Genomic DNA, 22,441 nt, shown 5'->3' on the forward strand with positions numbered 1-22,441 from the left:
TAATGAGGTTTTATTTTGCTTGATAATATCTGTTAGTTACAAAGGAGTTCTGACCTCACTAGAACTATGGCCATGTCAGACCACATGATAATTTGCCTAAATAACTTCTCAGCAGCATATCCATCAGAACATTTATAGTTATACTTTTTTTTAGTAGTGGAAAACTGGAAGCAAAGCAAATGACCATGGACTGGAGAATAGCCATTATCAACTGTGGTTCATAAATGCAATGAAATATTATTGTGCTTTAAGCAATGAAAATGAAGAACCCATAAAAGCATGGGAAGACTTATATGTACTGATGAAAAAAGTAAGTAGAATCAAGGGAAAAATATATACAATGATTATAATGATGCATAAGGAAAGGACAAAGAACCTAAATAATATTGCATAATTAAAATGACAAAACTTATACTTAGAAAAGAGTAAAGAAAATAAACCTGGCTCCCTTCTTCACAGAGGTACGGTACATACATTTTATGTAAAGAATATTCCAAAAACCTCCAAATTTGACAGGTTTTGTTGAACTACTTCCCCACCTCTTCTTTTCTTCCTTCTTTGTTACCAAGGATAATAATTCCTTAAATAAGAGTTGGGGGAAATGCATATTTGGAAAATGAAGGGGATGTAAAAACAAATGATATCAGTAACATAAAAATAAGTGAAAAAATTATACTGGACAGGATAAGTTATGAGACTAATTAGTTGCAGAAATGCAAAAACAATCCAGGAACACAAGCCAATACTTTGTGAAGTTTGCTGGACTCTCTGATGACGTATTTTGTAGTATTTAAAAAAAAAATACACCTCCCCCAATATTTTCTTTACTGGCAATGCAAATAAGTAACCTATGTTAATTATTGAATAAAACAATTGGTTCCCTCAACTTTGAACTGACAGCTTCACTTTAGAAACATCCAAGTTTGGGGTCCTTCTTCTTTTACCTTCAGTGCTAAGAAGCACATGTGGCCCGCTTCCATAACTAAGGCTCTTAATCTTCTTTCCACACAATGCCTCTAGTTTTTTGGGTACAATGGTGCTCTGATTATCCCCGGTCCCCAGACAGTTACTACAGTTCAGTCCAAATACAAACACCTAGAAAACAAAGAACTTTTTAGTTTTCAGTGCCTTTTAAGCTTAAGGGTATTAAAAAAAAATTTCCCTCTCCATTTTGGCAATAAAGCATCATTCAAACTCAGCATAACTAATAACTCTCCTAAAGAGGAAACATTAAGGTAATAAAATTTAATGGGAAAAATCCCCCAATATTTGCTGAAAGCACTTAGTTATCAGATATTTTGTACATCACTAAACAAAGGAACAGTTGGAAGGAAAGGAAAAATTCAAAATTACTCATTTAGCCCCTTTATTTAACCACACAATATGAAATCAGTAAACATAAACCCTATCCTTTCAGTCTTCAGTATACTTGTTTCATGATTTGGGAGGTACATCCCCAAAGTAAATCAGATGTTTGTGACTAGTTTCTTACCTCATCACTATGGGTAACATAGATGGCTTCATTAGCTGATGTGCCAAAGACACATGCTTTCCGAATAGAAGCAATCTCCTGAGGTGAGAGCAGGGTAAATATTGGCCACTTTCCTACATCCACCATGACTCTTGTTGGAAGCAACTCTTATAAATAAGACGACATCTCTTCTGCAATAAACAAATATTGAAAACAAACATTAAGGTAAGTGGAAATAAACTGTTAACAACCAAGGCTTTATTCTATGTTACTGGAATGGATTTATATATTTCTAAAATTGAGTGGATCGCATGCTTTAAATCATTCCATTAAAAAAGCTTCCTTACAAGTGCAAGTAGTTACTAACACAATTTTTTCTTCCTTTGCCTTCAAAACAGTCTTTTTCTCTCAAGTAAGGAATATCTGACAAGGCCTTTCTCCTGTGATTGCTTATCTGTTTATAAACATGCATGCTTGTAACAGTAAGACACTGAGCACCAAACTTGTATCTTCTGGATAAGACCCTAAACTATTTTGTAAATGTTAAAGACTATAATAAGTAGAAAAAAATTAGTTTAGATTATTTTCTAGATAGACAAAGGCCACATATATTACAAAAACCTAAATATTTCTAGGGTTCCCTGGAATGAAAACAGGAAAATATGATCTTTTCATTATCTACTTTTATAGTTAAAATCACCTTTCAGTTGATTTCAGTTCACCTTATTAGCAAGATTTCAAAACTAATACCACAGTATAGGAGATCATCATTGGTGACCAAAAAGTTGACTAGAATGTACCATCACTGACTAGAATGTACCATCTTCTAATGAGAAGCTGGTGTGAGGATCAAGGGAAGTGATTCATGTAACACATTCTATGAACCTTAAAGTGCTACAAGTGTCGGTTGTTGTGATATTAGAGGCACCTGCCAGTGACTGCTGGAGGTCTAACTCAGACCTGTAGAATGGATCTCTTCATGTGAAGGATGACTATGACTGAGAGGCAATTGCTGTTCTCTGACCTCTCTTTTCTTCCCTCTTGCCTCCCATTTATTTCATTCCCAATCCATAAGCAACATCTTCAAAGGCTGCTTTGTAACTCTTTCAAGTGTTATGATTCACAACTGTGGAGGCTCTCGGAGAACTGACCTGCCCCTTCACTAAGGCATGGTCCTTAACAGCTGGTCTTCTTTGCTGGATCCTCTTCCAGATCATATCTTCCCCAGCACTCTGTCCTGGGCCCTCTTTTCTTTCTCTAGACTACTTCTTTTAGACTACTCCCATGGATTCAATCACCATCTCTATGCTAATGATTCTAAAATATACTTATCCCCTGGGATATGCCATGCATATCCAGACAGAGAACTATGGAGATTGGGAGTGGATCAAAGCATACTATTTTCACCTTTTCTCTTTCTTGTGTTTTTTTTCCCCTTTTGGTCTAATTTTTCTTTCACAGCATGATAAATATGGAAATACATTTTAAAATGACTGTACATGTGTAACAGAGCAAAGGAAGGCAAACAGGATTAAGTGACTTAGTCAAGGTCACAGAGCTAGTTAATGTCGGAGGCCAGATTTCAACTCAGGAAGATGCTTGCTGTCTTGGGGAAGGAGGAGGTAAGGGAAGAAGAAAGAAAATTTGGAACACAAAATCTTATAAAAACGCATGTTGAAAACCATCTTTATATGTAATTGGTAAAATACAACTGAGGTTAAATAATATACTTATCCTTTCTACTAACTTTTAGTCTTGCATGCCCAACTGCCTATTGGACATATCAAATTGGATGTCCAGTAGCCATCTTAAACTCAATGTGTTCAAAACTAAACTCATTGTCTTTTCCCCTAGATCCTCCATTCTTCCTAACTTACCTGATAATATTGAGGATATTAGCATTCTCCCAGTCACCCAGGCTTATCACCAAGGGGTCATCCCTGATCTCACCTGCTCTACTCCATTTCTAAACTGTTGCCAAGGCCTCAATTATATTTTTTAACATCTCCTAAGTATGTCCTCTCCTTTACTGATACTGCTACCACGGTGTAGATCCATAGTCCCTCATGCCTGGACCCCAGCAACAGTCTGCTTGTCCTCCCCACCATAAGGCTTTCCTACTCCAGGCCATCTTCCATTCAGATCTTCCTCAAGCACAAATCTCACCATTCATTAAACTCTTCCTATCCTCTAAAAATTTACTTCTAAAATGTATTACACCTAAAAATGCAAACTCCTCTGTTTAGTCTTTCTCCCTTGATCCTCTCCTCCCACTACCATGCGCTTTATACATGTGATTCAATAAAACTGGTTTCCCTGATGTTCCTTGAATAAGACCTTCTCTCTGAACTCTGGGCATTTGCAGTGCACACACTCCATGTGTGGAATTCTTTCCCTCTGCACCTCTGCCTTTTGGCTTTTCTGGTTTCTTTCAAGTTCCAACTAAGATCCCATCTTCATAAGAAGCCTTTTCTCATCCCCACCCCCCCTCTAGTGGTAGTTCTTCCCTCTGTAGATTATATCCAATTGATCCTGTATGGAGCTTGTTTGTACATAGCAATTTGCATATTGGTCCCTATGTTAGAATGTGAGCTCCTTGAAAACTAGACCTGTCTTAGGCATTTTTGATATCCCCAAAACTTAGCAGTGTTCAGTATGTAGCAGAAGCTTAATAAATACTTGCATTTCAATTGTTCGGTTGTTTTTCAGTGGTGTCCAACTCTGTGACCCCATTTGGGATTTTCTTGGTAAAGGTAATGGAATGGTCTGCCATTTCTACTCCAGCTCACTTTATAGATGAGCAAAGGAAGGCAAACAGGATTAAGTGACTTAGCCAAGGCCACAGAGCTGGTTAGTGTCTGAGGCCAGATTTCAACTCAGGAAGATGAGTCTTCCTGACTCCAAATCTAGCACTCTATCCATTGTATCACCTGAGACAAAATATAAACATAAGTATTTGCTATATAGGTACAAAATTTTAAGTCATATATTGACTACAGTATGAGATACTTAAACTTGAATTTTCATAATTCGAAATTAGACAAAGCACTAAGCAAAAACATGCTTTTGTTCATTAGTATTCTTCAATAAGAGAAATTCTCTGCTATTGTAATTTTAAATAAACTAATGATGAACAATCCAATTTTTGTCTCCTAAATAGTTTGAATTTCTCTAAAGCAAAACTTCTTAAAACTGTGGATCATGATCCTCACCTAGATAAATGTGGTGGTTTTGAAAATTTTGGCAACATTAAAAGGTATCAAATATTCCACCAAGATTTAATCCTTTATGTAAAAATCAACAAGCACACCCATCTCATTAGTATGTAAGTTTGCTTTCATCTTTAATAAATGGTAAAATTATATGTATACCAAAAAATTGTTTTAAAATATATTTCTTTGTGATTTATTATCAGTAAATGTTACACACACACACACACACACACACACACACACACACACACACACACACACACACACACACACACCTATTCTATATATTCTGTGGGTTCACATAAAAAATTTTAGGCTGAAAAGGAGTCATGAGTGGAAAGTTTAAGAACTCTGCTCTAAAACAACCAAAATGTGGGTTCTGAGCTTTAAAAACATTAATCCCTCCCCCCTTTTCATTTCTGACTTATGAGCTGGAACAATCCCCAGAATGCTCGTTTTACAAAAGAGCAAACAGATGCTGCCCTAAAGTTAGACAAGGGATCCTCAGCACTGGAGAAAACGCCACTCCCCAGGAAAATGAAAGAAAAAAAACAGAGTTCAAGCTTTTCATGTTAAAAATGGACGGAGGCTGGATAATAAAGCAACTTGCCCAACACAGCACAAACAATGTTGGCAAGTTTGAAGATTACATGTACTGAGTCCAGATGTATAATTTTTTCCACCAGAATATGCTATTGCTCACTAGGATAGATTTATATTTAGTTGTGGCCCGACTGTGTCATGAGAAATTCTTAGTACATGCTTATGTCTTACATGCATTGCAATAACTGCTCCTTATCTTGAGATGTCCTCCTATCCTTAATTACTAACTGGGTGTGGCCTCAAACCAAGTCCTTAGCAAAAAGGCCAAGGTATCCCATTACATCCAGGGTTATCTTCAGTTGTGCTGATCTCTATCTGGCCACTGGACCCAGATGGCTCTGGAGAGGAAAGTGAGTTAGATGACCTTCCACAGCTCTTTTTCATTTAAATCCAATTCACTTCCATTTCATGGCATCACCTTCCTGATGTCATAGTCTTTGAAAAAGAAGGATAAACAATGACCTTTATGAGTAGAGCTAGCCGACAAATTGGAAGTGATCAGGTGGAAAACTCCTTTTCTCTCTCCCTTTTTCCTTTCCTTTTCCTTTCTTCCCTGCTTCCCTTCCTTTCTCTTCCTCTATTCATATAAAGGATATCATACCCTTACCTACAGATGCTCTTAAAAGCTTTCCCCCTCTCCCCCAAGATCTCTGAACCTTCCCAAGAGATCATGGGGTTTACTGGCTAGATTTTTTTTAAGGCTCATGCCTTAAACCAAAACCACCGATTCTCATTGATTGGCTACCAACAGATCTCAAGTGAAGTCCCATTTGGTCACAGTTTGAGTCCAGATTGACTCAGATTGAATGGAAATAGCAGTCATTTCAGCTTAGGCCAGAAACCCTGAAGGTTTTCCCCTCCCAGATTTAGATTTTTTTTTTTTGACTTGGTGAAAGAGGAATTCGTTGCCTCAATCTCTACCAGGCCTTAATCACTGAATATGGCTCCCTCAGTCAAACTGAGACCTGTTGAAGACATCCAAGGCCACCTCCAGTCATCTTAATCTATACCTGGCCACTGAACCTAAAATGTCTCCTAGGGGAAAGTGAGGCAGGTGACTTTGCACAGCCCTTCCTCCCATAAATCCAGTTCACCTGCATGTCATGTTTCCCCATGTCATGGTCCTCTTCAAGAAAGGTTAAACAACAATAAAAAAAAAGGAGGGGGCAGCTAGATGGCATAGTACTGGGCCTTGAGGTGAAAAAGACTCATCTTCCTAAGTTTAAATCTGGCCCCAGATACTGATTAGCAAGTCACTTAACCCCAGTTTCCTTATCTATTAAATGAATTGGAAAAGGAAATGGCCAACCACTCCAGTATCTTCCAAGAAAACCCCAAATGGAGTCATGTAGAGTCAGACATAACTGAAATGACTTGACATTTTATAAAGAAGCTCCAAGAGAACAAGGATCTAAATCACTCATCTTTTCTACACTGTCTTAAAGGATACTCTGGGTGTTCGATATATACTGTGAAATCCCCTTTCCTAGAAGGGCTTTAAAAGTCTCATATCCTCAAACAGACAATTCTCAGACAAAGAAACTGAAACTATTTCTTGCCATATGAAAAGATGCTCCAAGTCATTATTAAACAGAGAAGTGCAAATTAATACAACTCTGAGACACACCTGTCAGATTGGCTAGAATAACAGGGAAAAATAATGCAGAATGTTGGAGGGGATGTGGGAAAACAGGGACACCGATACATTATTAGTGAAATTGTGAATACATCCTACCATTTTGGAGAGCAATTTGGAACTATGCTCAAAGAGTTATCAAAATGTGCATACCCTTTGACCCAGCAGTGTTCCTACTGGGCTTATACCCCAAAGAGAATTTAAAAAAGGGAAAGGGACCTGTGTGTGCAAGAATGTGTGTAGCAGCCCTCCTTGTAGTGGTCAGAAACTGGAAACCGAGTGGATGCCCATCAACTGGAGAATGGCTGAATAAACTGTGTTATATGAATATTATGTTCTGTAAGAAATAACGAGCAGGATGATTTCAGAAAGGCCTGGAGAGACTTACATGAACTGATGCTGAGTGAAAAGAGAAGGACCAGGAGATCATTATATACTTCAACAATACTATATGATGATCAATTCTGATGAATGTGGCTCTCTTCAACAACGAGATGAACCAAATCAGTTCCGATAGAGCAGTAATGAACTGAACCAGCTACACCCAGCAAAAGAACTCTAGGAGATTACTATGAACCACTACATAGAATTCCCAATACCCCTATTTTTGTTCGCCTACATTTTTGATTTCCTTCACGGCTAATTGTACACTGTTTCAAAGTCCAATTCTTTTTGTGCAGCAAAATAACTGTTTGGACATGTATACATATATTGTATTTAACTTATACTTTAACATATTTAACATGTATTGGTCAACCTGCCATCTGGGGAAAGGGGTGGGGGGAAGGAGAGGAAAAGTTGGAACAAAAAGTTTTGCAATTGTCAATGCTGAAAAATTACCTATGCATAAAATTTTTGTAAAAATTAATTAATTAAAAAAAGACTAATGCAAAAATAAATAAAAAAGATAACTTGGAAGGGAAAAAAAAGTCTCATATCCTAAGATACTTCTATGGTAACTATATTTTAGCTTCTATACTCCTTACTCTTCAGCCCATGAGCACCAACTACTTTATTATATAGCATGTAATTTGAATCCAGATTCAAATATTTGCAGCTGGTTGACCAAGTATTTATTTTGTTTTGAAAAGTAGTTCAGCATCACCCTTAAGGTGTTGTTTACACCTGTTCATGAATAGAACCTGATGTGTCATAAGGAAGAGATAAGTTTTGAATGAAGCAGCTGACAATGATGGTGTCTTTTAAATTGGCTCAGAGTTCAACTTAATGTGTTTAATTTCAAAGGCAAGAAAACATTTTCTTTTTTGTTTAAAAATTTTTAAAAATCTGAGCTGAATTATGCAAGCTACACTTTGTAAAAGGTTTATAAAAGACTAAGCATAAGGCTAAATGACTGCCTAACTTAGAGAATAAGCAGAACAAACAAAAAATAAGTTTTAATGTTTTACTATTTAAGTTATACATATAAGTATACATTTACACATAAATGTATGTCACTAAATGTTTTAAGCTTAAATATTCTTGCCTTGAGTTTATAACCTAAAGAAGCAGATAAATTTCATTTACCTGACATAAAAAATAAGTGTTTCAGCCATGAAGAATTTTCATTTTTCCTTATCCCATTTTAGAATTTTGTCATTAGGGTTAAGGACAGGAAGACTAGGTACCCATTCATCTTTTGGCTCTACAATCACTGACAAGATGCATAAAAGTCAAAAGCCATAAAAGTGTATTACCAAAATAAAAGTTGAATAGTATCTTTGAATGTATTTCAAAACTGAAAAAATAACAAAATAACAATGTTATAGAAAGGGAAAGTGTCATTTCAGGTTAATAACATACCCAGTGATCTCTAAAATATGTATAATTTCAAGATATACTTTTAAGTATAAACATGGCTCTCAAAAGCTAATATTTAGCACAGGCAGCTGAAGCACTAGATTTGGGATTTGGAAAATTTAAAGTCCTCTGTTTGAATTCTGGTTCTGCCACTTACAATCTATGTGACCACAAATCACATTAACTACTGAAGTTCTAGGAGATCATTATACATGGCAACAAGATTATATGATGATGTATTTTGATGGACATGGCTGTCTTCAACAATGAGATGATTCAAACCAGTTCCAATTGTTTAGTGATGAAGAAAGACATCTACACCCAGAGAGAGGACTGTGGAAACTGAGTGTGGTTCATAACATAGCATTTTACTCTTTTTGTTGTTGTTTGCTTGCATTTTATTTTGCTTTTTTGGGGAGGAGGCTTGATTTAATTTTTCTTGTGTGGCATCATAATTGTATAAATATGTATACATATATTGGATTTAACATATATTTCTATCATGTTTAACATATATACATTGGACTACTTGTCATCTAGGGGAAGGGGGGGAAATTGGAACCCAAGATTTTGCAAGGGCTAATGTTGAAGAATTGTCCACACATATGTTTTGAAAAGTAAAAATCTTTAATAAAGAAAAAAAAAAAAAGGAAAAAATTACTGATTCAATTTATACATATGTGTATGTGTGTGTATGATATTTAGGAAATTGTAAAATGCTATTAATTTCAAGCTATGCAAATGATTATTAGGACAGAAAATTATTCAGATGTGAAGACTAAGGAGAAGATTCTATACGTTTAAACAGTGCAGTGTACCAGGAGTCTGATTTTCTGCCTTTAGCTGGATTCCTTGTAACCCGGGGGAATGGAAAGAGGGGTTCTGATTATTATCAGGTCTGGTACCTATGGCAGAGAAAAGCAATGACCACTGCAATGAACTATCTTTAGAAGACCATCTTTAATAGACATGGCTGCTACATGCCTGTAGCAATCCCTACACTTTGTACAATTTAACTAACAATATTTATATAGGTTTTTAAAGTTTATATATGAGCATTACCTCAACCCTTCTATGAGGCAGGCACTACTATTCCCATTTACAGATGAGGAAAATTGAGGTTGAAAAGGCTAAGTAGCTTGCCAAAGGTCACACAGCTGATGGGAAGATTCAAACTCCAAAGCACAGTACTCCAACTACTACCTGTGCCACCTGGCAAACATTTTAATTGCAATGAAAAATTCAAAACATATGCAAAAGTCTCCCACTAATTAAAGATTTCCTATATTTGTACAAGCTGATTGAAGCTTCATTTTAATGAACAGTTTACACTGAACTGCCATTCAATATTATTACTAGCTAAGGATCTGCTCATGAAATGCTTCTGGCATCTTGTAAGAAAGAGCTGGCAACGTATACATAATATATATATATATAAAATGAAATAAATGGTACACTTGGACTATTATCCCAGAAAGGCTGGTACCTGGTGAGTACTTTTGCAGCCTGACAGTTCAAAGTCAGCTATACTGTAGTTGTAGACATCTAAGATTACATCTGCTATAAAACAACTAGATGGTGTAGTGGATAGAGGGAAAGGATACCAGGGCTGGAGTCAGGAAGATTCACCTTCCTAAGTTCAAATCTGGCCTCAGGCACTTATTAGCTTTGTGATCCTGGGCAAGTCACTTAACCCTGCTTGTCTCAGTTTCCTCATCTGTAAAATAAGCTGGAGAAGGAACTGGCAAACCACATCAGATCTTTGCTAAAATAACAAAACAAAACAAAAAAATAGCTCCAAATGAGTTCAAAGAATCAGAAACACTGAACAACAACAAATAAAACAATTGGCCAAAGAAGAATCACATGGAGTTAGGGATCTCATCTTAGGGCTACTATCTCTTTATCTTCTACTAAAGCTGTAAGACCTCTCATGGCAGATAGCATTCATTTTTTGATTATCACTAACCCCTCACAGACATTTAACAACAGAATATTCTACTCTTTATTCTGTCCTCTTTTCCTATACCTACCAGCTCTAGTCTTTGCAATATTTAAGTCAATGAATCTCTCTGATGTGACCCCTTCTCTCTTCTGTTCCTATGAACTCATTCCTAAATCTACACATCCAGACTTAATCTTTTCCCTAAACTCTATGCACTGGATATCTCTACCTGGATGTACCAACAGCACCTCAAACACATTTCCAAAACAGAATTAACTTTAACAATATTTGGTGAGAGAGCTACCATCTATCTTTTTTTTTTTTAAGTTTTAATTTTTTTTTAATTTTTAAAATTAATTTTATAATTATATTTTTGACATTACATATGCATAGATAATTTTTTACAACATTATCCCTTGTACTCCCTTCTGTTCCGAATTTTCCCCTCCTTCCCTCCACCTCCCCTCCCCCAGACCATCTACCTTCCTAGTCACAGTGAGGTTTATAACACTGGAGTCATTCTTGGTTCTTCCATTTCTCCTCTTCATCCCTTATAATCAAATCAGTTGCAAAATCTTGTTTAATTACAATTCTCACACCATATAAGTCATCACTCAGGCCTGGAATGTACTCTTCATTTCTTTTTTGTTTAAAAATAAATTACTCTTTGAGACTCAATTCACATGTCACACCCTCCATAATCCTTTCCCAATCACATTGGTACAAATCTCTCTCCCTATCTTCTCAAATTTACCCATAAGACTTTGGATCTTTTCTTTGCAGTATGGTTATTTGATTTTCCTTCTTTTATTAGAATGTAAGCTCTTTGAAGGTCAGGAATCCTCTTTCCTTTACCCATTTGCATCCACAGTGTTCACCATAGTGGCTACCACAAAAGAAGAATTTAACACAAGCCCATTTCCTGGGATGCTCTCCAAGCAGTTCTGCTCATCAAAATGTTTTGTTTCTAGTTATCCATTTTTTCATGCCATTAAGCCAGTAACATAAGAGATTTCATTTCCTGCTTAGTCCTGGAACTTATCTACTTCATCTGGGATTTCTCCCTCTTCTAAGAAGCCAAGTTCCTGGAACTACAGTGATCCCACCACTTGGTATTTCTGGCTCTTTTACTTTTCTCATGGTTGGATTGCCCTACGACCTGAATTCATATCCAACCTCACATACTTACTAGTTGTAAGAGCCTTTGAAAATCACTTGACCTCCAAGTCCTCCTCAGTTTTCTCATCTATAAAATGGAAATAACAGCATACCCTCTCCAAAGCAGTTGTAGGGATAAAATGAGATATTTGTAAAGTGCTTTGCAAATGTTAAAGCACTATGTAAATTCTACTTGATGTTAAGGTTATTATTATTACTATCTTCAAAAAAGACCTAGTGAGTTGTTTCTTTTTTTTAAACTTTAGCAATTCTAATATCTTTCCAGGGCAGAGATAAGGCAAATGGTAAAACACTGTTGAATCTTGCCACATCATATGAAAGAATACATATGGAATAGCTGAACAATGTTTTACCCCTTACCTCATCTTAGCAGTCTGTACTCATTTCCAGAAATCTTATACTAACAAAGGAGGCAGAAATTCTTTCCCTGTTACTTCAAAATACAAAAGGCAACAGAGTATCCTGCAAACCTTTCTATGATAATAGAAAGGGCTATCTCCTTTATTTCATATTGGCAATTGTAGGCCAGACAGATCAGTGGAACTGATAAAAGGAAGACTTTGAGGTGAGAAACATCCTCTGACATCTACTATATCTGTGATCAGGAGTAAGTTACTTCTCAGTGCCCCCGCCTATTCAAGACATGTAGAGAGATGTTACAAGGTATAACTTGTCAAGGTGACTGTCAAGGAATTCCCATTTTGTGATTTTCTCTGACCCTGGTGAAGCTACAAAACAAAACTTTAGGTGATGATGGGTACTTTCCAGTTCACACCATCAAAGTTCAATACCTGAAGAAAATCCTATTGAAGGCCCAATTTTGGATACATACAGGACTATTCCCTGAAGGTTGGTGGGGAAAATAGGACTACTATGTTGTAGTTGGCCGATTTGGTAGCAGCAAATATATTTGCATATACAGGAAGCTAATATGGTGAAAAAAGAAATCATACTATGCTCTTGTTTTGAGAAAAGTAAATAGGAAAGAACCATGTTTCACTACTAAAGTTGAACTCTTTATGTAATCCTGAAACTCAGGCAATATGCAATAGATTAAATAGAAATGAACCAACTCCTATTTCATCATTTTCCAAAGAGCTAAAAAATTGAAAACATTACTTTAGACCTTTTTGCAGTGAGATAGTTTACTAAAGATCAACTCTTCTATAGGTAGTACTTTAAAAAAAAAAAATCAATAAAAGTTTGTTCCAAGATTTGGATGTGATTCTGCATCTGTGGCTTCATGGGAGAGAGGAAAAAAAAAAAGAAAAAAGAAAAAAAAAAGATTGGTTCTACTCAGTTTTGGCCTGAATCCAAACCATAATTCTAGAAGTATGCAGCTGGCTTCATAACGTAAGAAATCCAAGAACAACTCTGAGCAAAATCTAACAGCGATGGAAAAGTGCAGCAACGCAAATAGCATTAGACATGGGCATTGGACACCATGGTCTTGAATTCCAGTAGCACTTTTTCATCCTGTGTTAAAAATTACCCCATATGTACCCTAATGGTTAAACTTTTCCAAACAATGTTCCTTGTTAGGAAGCAAACATTAGGAACACTACAAAATTATAAAGAACAAGACTGACCCCATAGACAAGAATACAATTTCCCTACCTTTACAAAGCTGGGAGAATCCACAGGTTTGGAACACTGCATTTAATTTCAGATTTTAAAAAATATATCCATCAGTTTCACTTAGTTCTCCCTTCCACCCTTTTTAAAAAAATTATTTGTGGTTGGAGTTAGTTCTTTGGGGGTAAAGGAAAATTTCAGTGATATAAAAATAAAAAATATCACTAAAAATAAGAAAGTTCAGATCCTAACATTCGCTCATCACCAGTAATGTAATTTGGCCAGCAAAGAAATAATATCTTAGACAATGAAAATAAAAATAAATCATTTGCTTTTGAGATTCAAAAAAGGGAAGCAAACATTTTGTTAACAAGAACAAGAAATATTTTGTCCAGAGTGATGCTTTCATGCATTCTTCACTTTATCAAGCAGCAATGACTTGATATCCAAACAAATCCAAAGATGCATTATTCTCTAATGGATGGCACTGTCTTATGGTACAGGAAAAATGCATTGCTGTTGTAGATTAAGAATTTCATCTTCCATAGTAATCTAAGAAACATCTTCATGAGAAATCACTGCAATAGAACCTCAAGAAAAAAATGAAGAGTAGAAATTAAGGACTGTATTAAAACTCTTAAAGCCTACTGAATGCTTGTGGGGTCCTTACAACATGGAATTGCAGGATAATAATGGGAGTCAAAACAAATCTCAAACAATTCTTAGTTTCTTTTTAAGATTTATTTCAGATGCCACTTCTGACAGGAAACCTTTCCTGATTCACTGAGGTGTTTGTTCTCTTTGTCCTCAATTATACTCCTTTAGAAAAGGAATGATTTCTCATTTTTGTCATCATATCTAGAATGCCCTGCACATAGTAGGTAGTTAAGTGTGTGTTGAAGTACATCGAATACCAATGTGCAGCAAGGTAGCACAGGAGAAGTGTAAACCACTTAGAAAAAAAAATTAGTGTCACCTTTGTCACTGTTTGTGTGACTGGATTAGTCATTATCTGTACCTCAGATAACTTTCTTTATAAAATGGGTTAAGTAATGCCCAAGAGACTTTTGGCAATAGGATGTCAGAAGATTTACATTAGATAATTCAGATAAACTCCTTAGCAAACCATATCGATTTATATAAATGTTAATTATCAGATACCACCTAAGTCACCAAAGCCTGGGGGTCTAGCTTATGGAAATAAACATTTTCCCAGTACAAAGAAAGCTTCAATATAACTTAGCATTTTATAGTATATTCTATTACCATTAACTTGTTATACAAAGATGTTTTTTCAGTAGAATTTTATTTTCCAAGTAAATGTAAAGATAGTTTTCAGCATTCATTTTTGTAAGACTTGTGTTCCATAATTTTCTCCAACTCTCTCTTACTTCCCCCCTCCCCAAAATAGCAATCTAATATAGGTTAAATCATATATACACTTCTTTTAAACATATTTCCATATTCATCACGCTGTGTAAGAAAAATCGGATCAAAAGGGGAAAAACCATAAAAAAGGAAAAAACCTAACAACAAAAGATGAAAATACTAGGCTTTGATTCACATTCACTCTTGATAATTCTCTCTCTGGATATGGATAGCACTCACTTTCTATCCTAAGTCTATTGGAATTGCCTTTATAAAGATATTTTGGTATTTTACAAATTGAATTCCCTTTAGATGAGGTCTAATAGCATGAACTTGCCTTTTACCCAATTTTGCTCTTAGAGAATAATGCTAGAGATTTTCAATTTTTTTGTATGTGTTCAATTATTCAGTTGTATCTGACTGACTCTTTATGACCCCATCTGGGAAGTTCTCTTGGCAAAGACATTGGAATCGTTTGCCACTTCCTGCTAAAAGGAATTAAGGCAAACAGAAGATAAGTGACTTATCCAAGGTCACAAAGCTAATAAGTGTCTGAGGTCAGATTTGAACTCAAGTTAAGCTATTTATTTAGCTTCCTATTTCAATGTATAGCCAGTCCCTAAATAATGTTCAAAAAGCAGCATAGGAAAACTATTATGGTATCCATCAAGATATCAAACCAGGTCACCTCATCATCTGGGTATTATCCTGTCCTACTCTTCCCAATCTGAACCAGCACCCTCCCTATAAGAAAGAGATCTGGATCTTCAGAGTGCAGGGCCCAAGAAATTTTTATGTGACTCCCAGGTATATAAAACAAGTATACAAATCAAACATTTACTGATAATAAATTATAATTTCACAATCCCCACATTCAGTTATGTAATCCCATATGGGGGTTGTGACCCACAATTGAAGAAGCTTTGATATCGAGGACTTCCAGAATTCATGCCCTCACAGTAATTAGGAAGGTTAATTCATTCATTTTTACATCTACCACCCTAGAACCTAACCTAATTGACTAGCAATTGAGTGTGAGTGTAAACTAACCCACCTGCCCCACTCTATTTACTGTCTGACCCTTATCATGTCATCTTCATATTCAGCTATCTAGTCAGACTATAGGCCTGCCTTGCCCCATTCCCTTTCCAGAACATAACTCCCTTCCTAGCCATTAGTCCCTGATGCATGTTGATCTTGTTCATTAGCTCCCAAGGCACAGAAACTGTCTCCAAAAAATAATAAGAATAATTTCTAACATTTCAGCTTCAGTCTGGCACTTAATAAGTGCTCAATACATGCTTTTTTCATTTATTCATGTTATATTTCTTCCACTAGAAATTGTGGGGAAATAAACACTTTTTGTTGTACTCTTTAGTAACAACAGAATTTTTTCCCCTCTTCCCATCTTTGCTATCAGCAGAAGGTAAATTCTGGAATACATTCTTTGACACCAATTTCACCCTCTATTTCATTTCTTTGTCCTACCTTAATCCCGTTTCCTAGCTCAGTTTTAATGAGGGAATATTGAGGGTAGTCAACCTGGTTTTCCTCTGAAATGCTTATTAAGATTTACAGCCGGACATACTAAAAAATATGTTAAATCTCTTTGTTACTAACCCTAAAGACACTCTACAACCTCAAAATGTCTGTAGCTTCAGGGTTAAATATGAGAACCTCAGTCAATCCCTAAGACTGCTTTTATTTTATTTTATTTTTAAAGCATGGGATAGGGGATGGAGGAGAAAACATATGAAGAAAAAGAAACAATATAACTAGGAGCTGACCCAGAACAGATAGCTGCCTCTGCGATTTAACACTCCCAAAAGCCCCAAGTCAGATTTTCATTCTACTTGTAATTCCAGAGGTAAGGGTGAGGAAGTAAGCATTTTGCTAGAGTCCAAATTGTAACCCAAACTTCATTTTCCCATAGAAACATTGTTAAATATGATAGATTTAATAACATATCAAGTATCACATGATACTTCCAGTACATGAGGCCTAACTACCATTTAGGACAAAGTCTATGAGAAACCAATTTTCAACTGAAATCTGAAATTTTATGCATTTGTACTTTAAAAGCTGCCTGTATTATATACAGACTCTCAGAGGAAAGAGGTGCAGGAGAGCAGACCATAAAGATCATCTGGTCCCACCCACTCATTTTACAAGAGAAGAAACTGCATTTGAGCAGGAAGAAATGACTCTCCTAATAATGTCTCATAGACATTAGAAATACGAAAGAAGTAATATTAAGCCACAGGTTTCCTAACTTTTGTTGTTCTTTGCACCACAAATGAAACATCATAGTTGTAGCTCTTATAAAGAGCTTAACTGAGAACTTAGAATTCAGTAGTCCACAAAAATGATAAATAGACCTTACAAGGCAAGGAAAATAACTTCATCACAATCCAGTTTTGAGGGGAGGTACAGAGGGTATGAAGAAACAGAAGAACAAGAAAAGACAAAAAGTAACAGGAAAAACAGTAAATAGGAAACAAATTCCTATTTGTAAAAACAGATAAACACTGGCATATGTGATACAGGGAGAAAGGATATGGAAACTTTTCCTCTGGGAAGTTAGCAAGAAGACAGAAATCTATTTTGGGGGGATTTTTCTTCAGGCTTAATGGAAAAGACAAGCCTAAATCAATTTTGGAGGTCTTTTCAGACTTTAGGACTCCAAGGTATCACTTGCTTTAAAGGAAACATCACTATGGCACTGAATGATAGATTTAATTAAGTTTCCTATATAGCACAATCTCAAAAAAGTACATAAAATTTCACAGGAGCCAATTATACTGAAATACAGTAATCAAATACTTTAAATAAAAAAAAAAAAGTTCAGGACCCCAGGTTAAAAGCTCCTGAATAAATGGAATGAAGGGAACTGCTGCCTTCATTTCCCTCAAAAACAATTTCTCGGCTAAATTGAACCCCTGCAAAGTAGAAAATAATACCGAAAGTAGACACAACTAGGATTTTTTTGTTTAGTCTTATCTCCCTGACCTGATTGTAAGTTCCTTGACCAAGACCTGTATCTTCCACTTCTTTTGTATTTCCCAAGAACTCTTGTGTTGTTTACACAAGTAAATTTGCTTTGAGCCCTGAAAAAGGAAGACTATTTCGGGACTAACTGTGCACTTAACCTAACTCCTTTACCTCCCCTTTCCTGACTGGCCCTTACAGAATCTCACAGTATTAGACGTCCCAAAGCCTGCTGCTGATTACCGGAAATTTTGCCAATCTCGTTGAAAGGCACAGGCACCTTTATTAATAAACTGCTGCAAAGGGCTTCAGTTCTGTGATTATTTCCTCGACAGAGGTCCCAGATTTCGGTTTAAATGCACCACTATGGCTGCCAAAAACATCATAATGAAAGAAGTCTCCTACGGCTCAGGATGTTGCTTTCTATTCTTCCCATCAAGAATATGAGAAGAAAATGTAGCCAAAGTAAAGCGTCTCTCTCACCACAATGGATTAAAATAGTCTGCAAACTCTTGCTCTAACAATGAACATAAAAGGCTCCTAAAGTATTAGTTATTAATTTAATAAGCCTTAGTGGCTTATTAAATTACGTGTTCCAAAAGTCTCAAGGCTGGTTTAGTAGTTTAAATACAACAATAATAGCTAACAATACAATGTAACTATGTCATTAATTTCTCCCACGAGGTGACTCCACCCCCAGCTCAAAGCACTTCTCGAGACCCACAATTTTTGCCCTAGAGGGGCATTTATCCAAGAGGAAATGACAGCTGAACGCAGACTGAGGGGACCACCCAGCAAACTCTCCACAAAGTTTCGGTCTAGGCACGGAACATCGGGACAAAGCGAGATCTGATCACCGAAACGAGGCCATTTCGCTGAGTTCCCAGGGAGGGCACCGCTAGGGGCGAGGGGAGGGGGAGACCTGAGTGGAAAGCGCCCAGACAGAAAAGGAACAACAGCTGCGGGGTCTAAGTTGCACAGACAGGTGTGGAGGCAGACAGCCGGCTGCTGTTTAACCAGCACCAGCATGGGTACCGGCCCTCCCCCCTGCACGCACGCGCATGCGACCCTCCCCCCACCCAGAAAAGACTTGGTGAAAGACAGAACTTTCCCGATACCCGCACCCCTGCCTTCTGGGATCGCCCGATACGGAGCAGCGGCTCGGAGGGGGCAGATAGCTCCCCCCCCAGCAGCGCGGCCCCGCTCGCAGGGATGTCGGAGAGCCCCGCGCCCCACCTAACGGGTCCGGGAAACTGCGGCCGCCCGCGTCTGCGGATCTAGGCCGGGCAGCCGCGCGCGGCCGGCCCTCCCCCTGCCCCCTCCCCATCCCCACCCTTTCTCTCTTCGTCCCCTTTCTGCCAAGAGCTCGAGCCCGCGCGCTACCTGGACAGCAGCAGCCCGAGCACTCCGTTCCGGCCCCGGCTCCCGCGGCGAGTGGAGGCGCGCTCCTCTGGGGAGGGGGGGGGGGGCGGAAGAAGGATGGAGAGTGAGCTCGGCGGCGGGAGGAGAAGCGGGCGCAGAGGCAGGAGGGGACCGAGAGCCACTGCACTGCCGAGTCACGTGTCCTGAGGAAGTGCCAGTCTCCGACTGCCGCTTCACGTGACAGGGAGGAAAGGAAAGGGAAAAAGAAAGAAAGAAAGAGAAAAAAACTAGGACCAGGTTCCAGGCTAAATTCACCCGAGCCTAGGGGCCCGCCTGGAGAACCAGAGCTTCCCGCGGCCAAGGGGAGGACTCCGAGTCTCCTCGCACATTTTATTGGTCTAGACTCAAAGAAGAGGGGGAGGTATCTGAGATGCGGATTGGTCCAACTCTGCTGGGCGGAGCGATGGATTCCCCAGAAGTCCTGGCAAAGGGCCTCAAGAACTGGAGCGGGCTGGACGCGTGTCCTTGGAGCTCCGGCCCTCCACTTGGAGGCGGGGAAGCGGCCGGACCCACCTCTCCAGCCAACGGGTAGCCCCGCCCCGACAAACGTGTGGGCCCTGGGGAGTGGGAGGCGGGAAAGAGACCTTTAGTTTGGAGCGGTTTCCTAGAAATCCTTCATAGCCGCTAGTATTTTGGATAATCTAGGTTAAACTACATTTGGCAGACATGGGGGAAACTAGGGGCGGGTCCTTTAACAGATTGCTGTTAAAATAGAATCACAGAAACAATTAGCAGTTATGCAAATCAAGTGGCTAAAAATTCTCCGACCTTTGACACAGAGATTCCACTACTAAACTAATATCTCAAGGAAGTCATGGAAAATAAAAAAGTAAATACCAAAATATCTAAAACACCATTTAAAAAAATGTCAACAAAGAATTGGAAATAAAGTAAATGCTCTTCAGTTGGGGGAGCGGCTGAACAAATTGTGGTATGAGAATAGGACATAAAAATCAGACAGCGATGAATGCAGAGAAGCACAGAAAGATCTACATGAATTAATGCATAATGAAGTAAGCAGAGCAAGAAAACAACAATTACTTCATTGATGTAAACGGAGAGAATTACTGCCAAAAAAAAAAAGTCAACTTTCCCCTGTTCTTAAAATGAAAGACTTGCTAAAGCCAGTATGGTTGAGCCTTACTGTCACAGGGCACTTTTTCCAATTCATATGATGGTCATAACTTGAAATCTCCAAGAGATGAGAGATTTTGCTAAGTTGTGACTTTAATCACAAAATTACTAAATAAGTAAATTACTAAAATAACTAAATAAATTTAGTTAGAACTTCTTTTACATAACCTGATTTGTAAAGATTCAGTTTTAGGCTCTTCTACCTCTGCATGTTGCAGCTCTCTGGTTTAAACATTAAGAAATTTATACCATATTAAGAGCTGAAACAAACTTATAACTGTTAAATAGCCAGTCTCAACTTATCAGATAAAACAACAAAGACAATTTTTAAACTGAGAGAAATGGTTGTTAATAATAAATGGTTTAGGGACATTCAGATTTCCTCCTTTTTCTTTTATTCTCATTTTTATGACCTCAGAGAAGTTACTCTATCCAAACTCTAGCCACGTTGTGTTTCACTCGGGTTGTATGAGAGTAAATTCTTTGAACAGATTGCTCAAAGTTGGAGCTAACTTAAAAGTAACTGACAATCAAAGTTCGGGTCCAGCTCCTCACTGTAATATTCATTGATTGCCACCCTAGGGAACACTCATCTTTCAAAAGGATGTATAAACTGAACCCATTGCCATGATTGTCTTCGGCCTAAGAGAGACAGGGAATACCATCTTGTTTTTATTATTAACCAAATGATTAAATTATCCAGAAATTAGAACCTTTTTAAACAACACGGAATCATTGTAATAATTCTCATGAAGTGAAATATAACAAAATAGCAACTTTTGGTTTTTTTGAGGCTGGGGTTAAGTGACTTGCCCAGGGTCACACAGCTAGGAAGTGTTAAGTGTCTGAGAGCAGATTTTGAACTCCGGTCCTCCTGAATTAAAGGTTGGTGCTCTATCCACTGCGCCACCTAGCTGCCCCTAACAGCAACTTTTAAACAACTTTTTAACAGCTGAATTTATAATTTAACAAGAAAAGTCATTTTTTAAACTGTTAGTATTACCTAGTTTCACAATATAAAGATGTATACAGCTCTGTCAGTTTAGATTCACAATAGTTATTATTAGGTTAGCTCAAAGTATGTTATGCTAAATATTATAGAATCATTGCTGTTTAAAAATTCTCACTCTAAGATTCTAGGCTGAGCACTGATTTTTGGCCCAGGCAAAAAATACTAAGTGCAGGTGGCAGAATGAAGTACTGAATATCTCAATAGCCAACATTTATAGAGTGCTTAATATATAATATAGGGATGGTATCAGCTAAGTATTTTATAAACAAGAATTTCTTACAGAACATCCCAAAAGGTAGGTGGTCTCAGCCACTTATGTAATCTCATTTACAACAAAGAAGTTAAGGCTTCAAAAAAAAAATTGGGGGGCAGTGTGGTATAATGGGTGAGGAAGCAAATTGAATTGTTGTACTGTAAACGGAACATGGAGTTCTAATTTGAAGACTTAAAATATTGCCATTCTGCTTGGTGGTTAGTCTGTTGCAAGAGTCCAGCATTCTGTATGGTGGACTTGATACTCAAACTCAACCCCTTTTAGGGACTTTATTTTTCACTAATGAGGAAATTTTAAAGATAATTTCTGCTATAGCAAATTCACAGTAAATCATTATCTTCTATATTTCTAAATGGTTTTCAAACATTTTTGCATTTACTTACAATATTTGTAATATAACCAATTATCAAACGAATGCTAGGCAATTCCCAATCTTCATATCATTTAGATCTGCCAATACCCTGGAAGCACTACTTTTAAAAAACACCTGTCATTACACAACTATAAAATTTTCTCCTCCATTAATTTCCCAACATTTTGTCTGAGTGCCAAATATTATATGAAAAAATCTGAGTAATCATAATTGTCCTGGTTAAAATGAAACCAGAATAAATCCAATTAAACTGGAATCTATTTTCCAAATGACATCATTCAGACTACTTAAGTAATAATTTCAATTAATACTATTCTTTATAAAGCTTATTTATTTCAAGTATTTCATTAGGTCTACTATTTTCAACTAATCCACTGCCAAAGCTTCTAGTCTGCCATAATTATCTCAATAGGGGAGCACTTTTTTTCAACAGTATTTTTCCCAAAATA

At 37.3% G+C, this 22,441-nt stretch overlaps 1 protein-coding gene across 3 annotated transcripts in view; it reads right to left on the reverse strand.

Annotated features, from left to right (window-relative positions):
* Positions 1-19,502, reverse strand: part of RCBTB1 (RCC1 and BTB domain containing protein 1) — a 55,102-nt gene extending 35,600 nt beyond the window's left edge. For all 3 annotated transcript variants that reach the window (XM_074304760.1, XM_074304758.1, XM_074304757.1), the window contains exons 1-3: positions 19,161-19,502; positions 1,493-1,662; positions 945-1,095 (exon numbers count right to left, since the gene is read on the reverse strand). In XM_074304760.1, coding sequence (XP_074160861.1) covers positions 945-1,095; positions 1,493-1,618 — 277 coding nt within the window. In that variant the 5' untranslated portion in view covers positions 1,619-1,662; positions 19,161-19,502. The remainder of the gene's footprint in view (positions 1-944; positions 1,096-1,492; positions 1,663-19,160) is intronic.
* Positions 19,503-22,441: the final 2,939 nt, after the last annotated feature.

The sequence above is a fragment of the Sminthopsis crassicaudata genome, chromosome 3, assembly GCF_048593235.1.
Source record: "Sminthopsis crassicaudata isolate SCR6 chromosome 3, ASM4859323v1, whole genome shotgun sequence".
NCBI classification, from domain to species: Eukaryota; Metazoa; Chordata; class Mammalia; order Dasyuromorphia; family Dasyuridae; genus Sminthopsis; species Sminthopsis crassicaudata.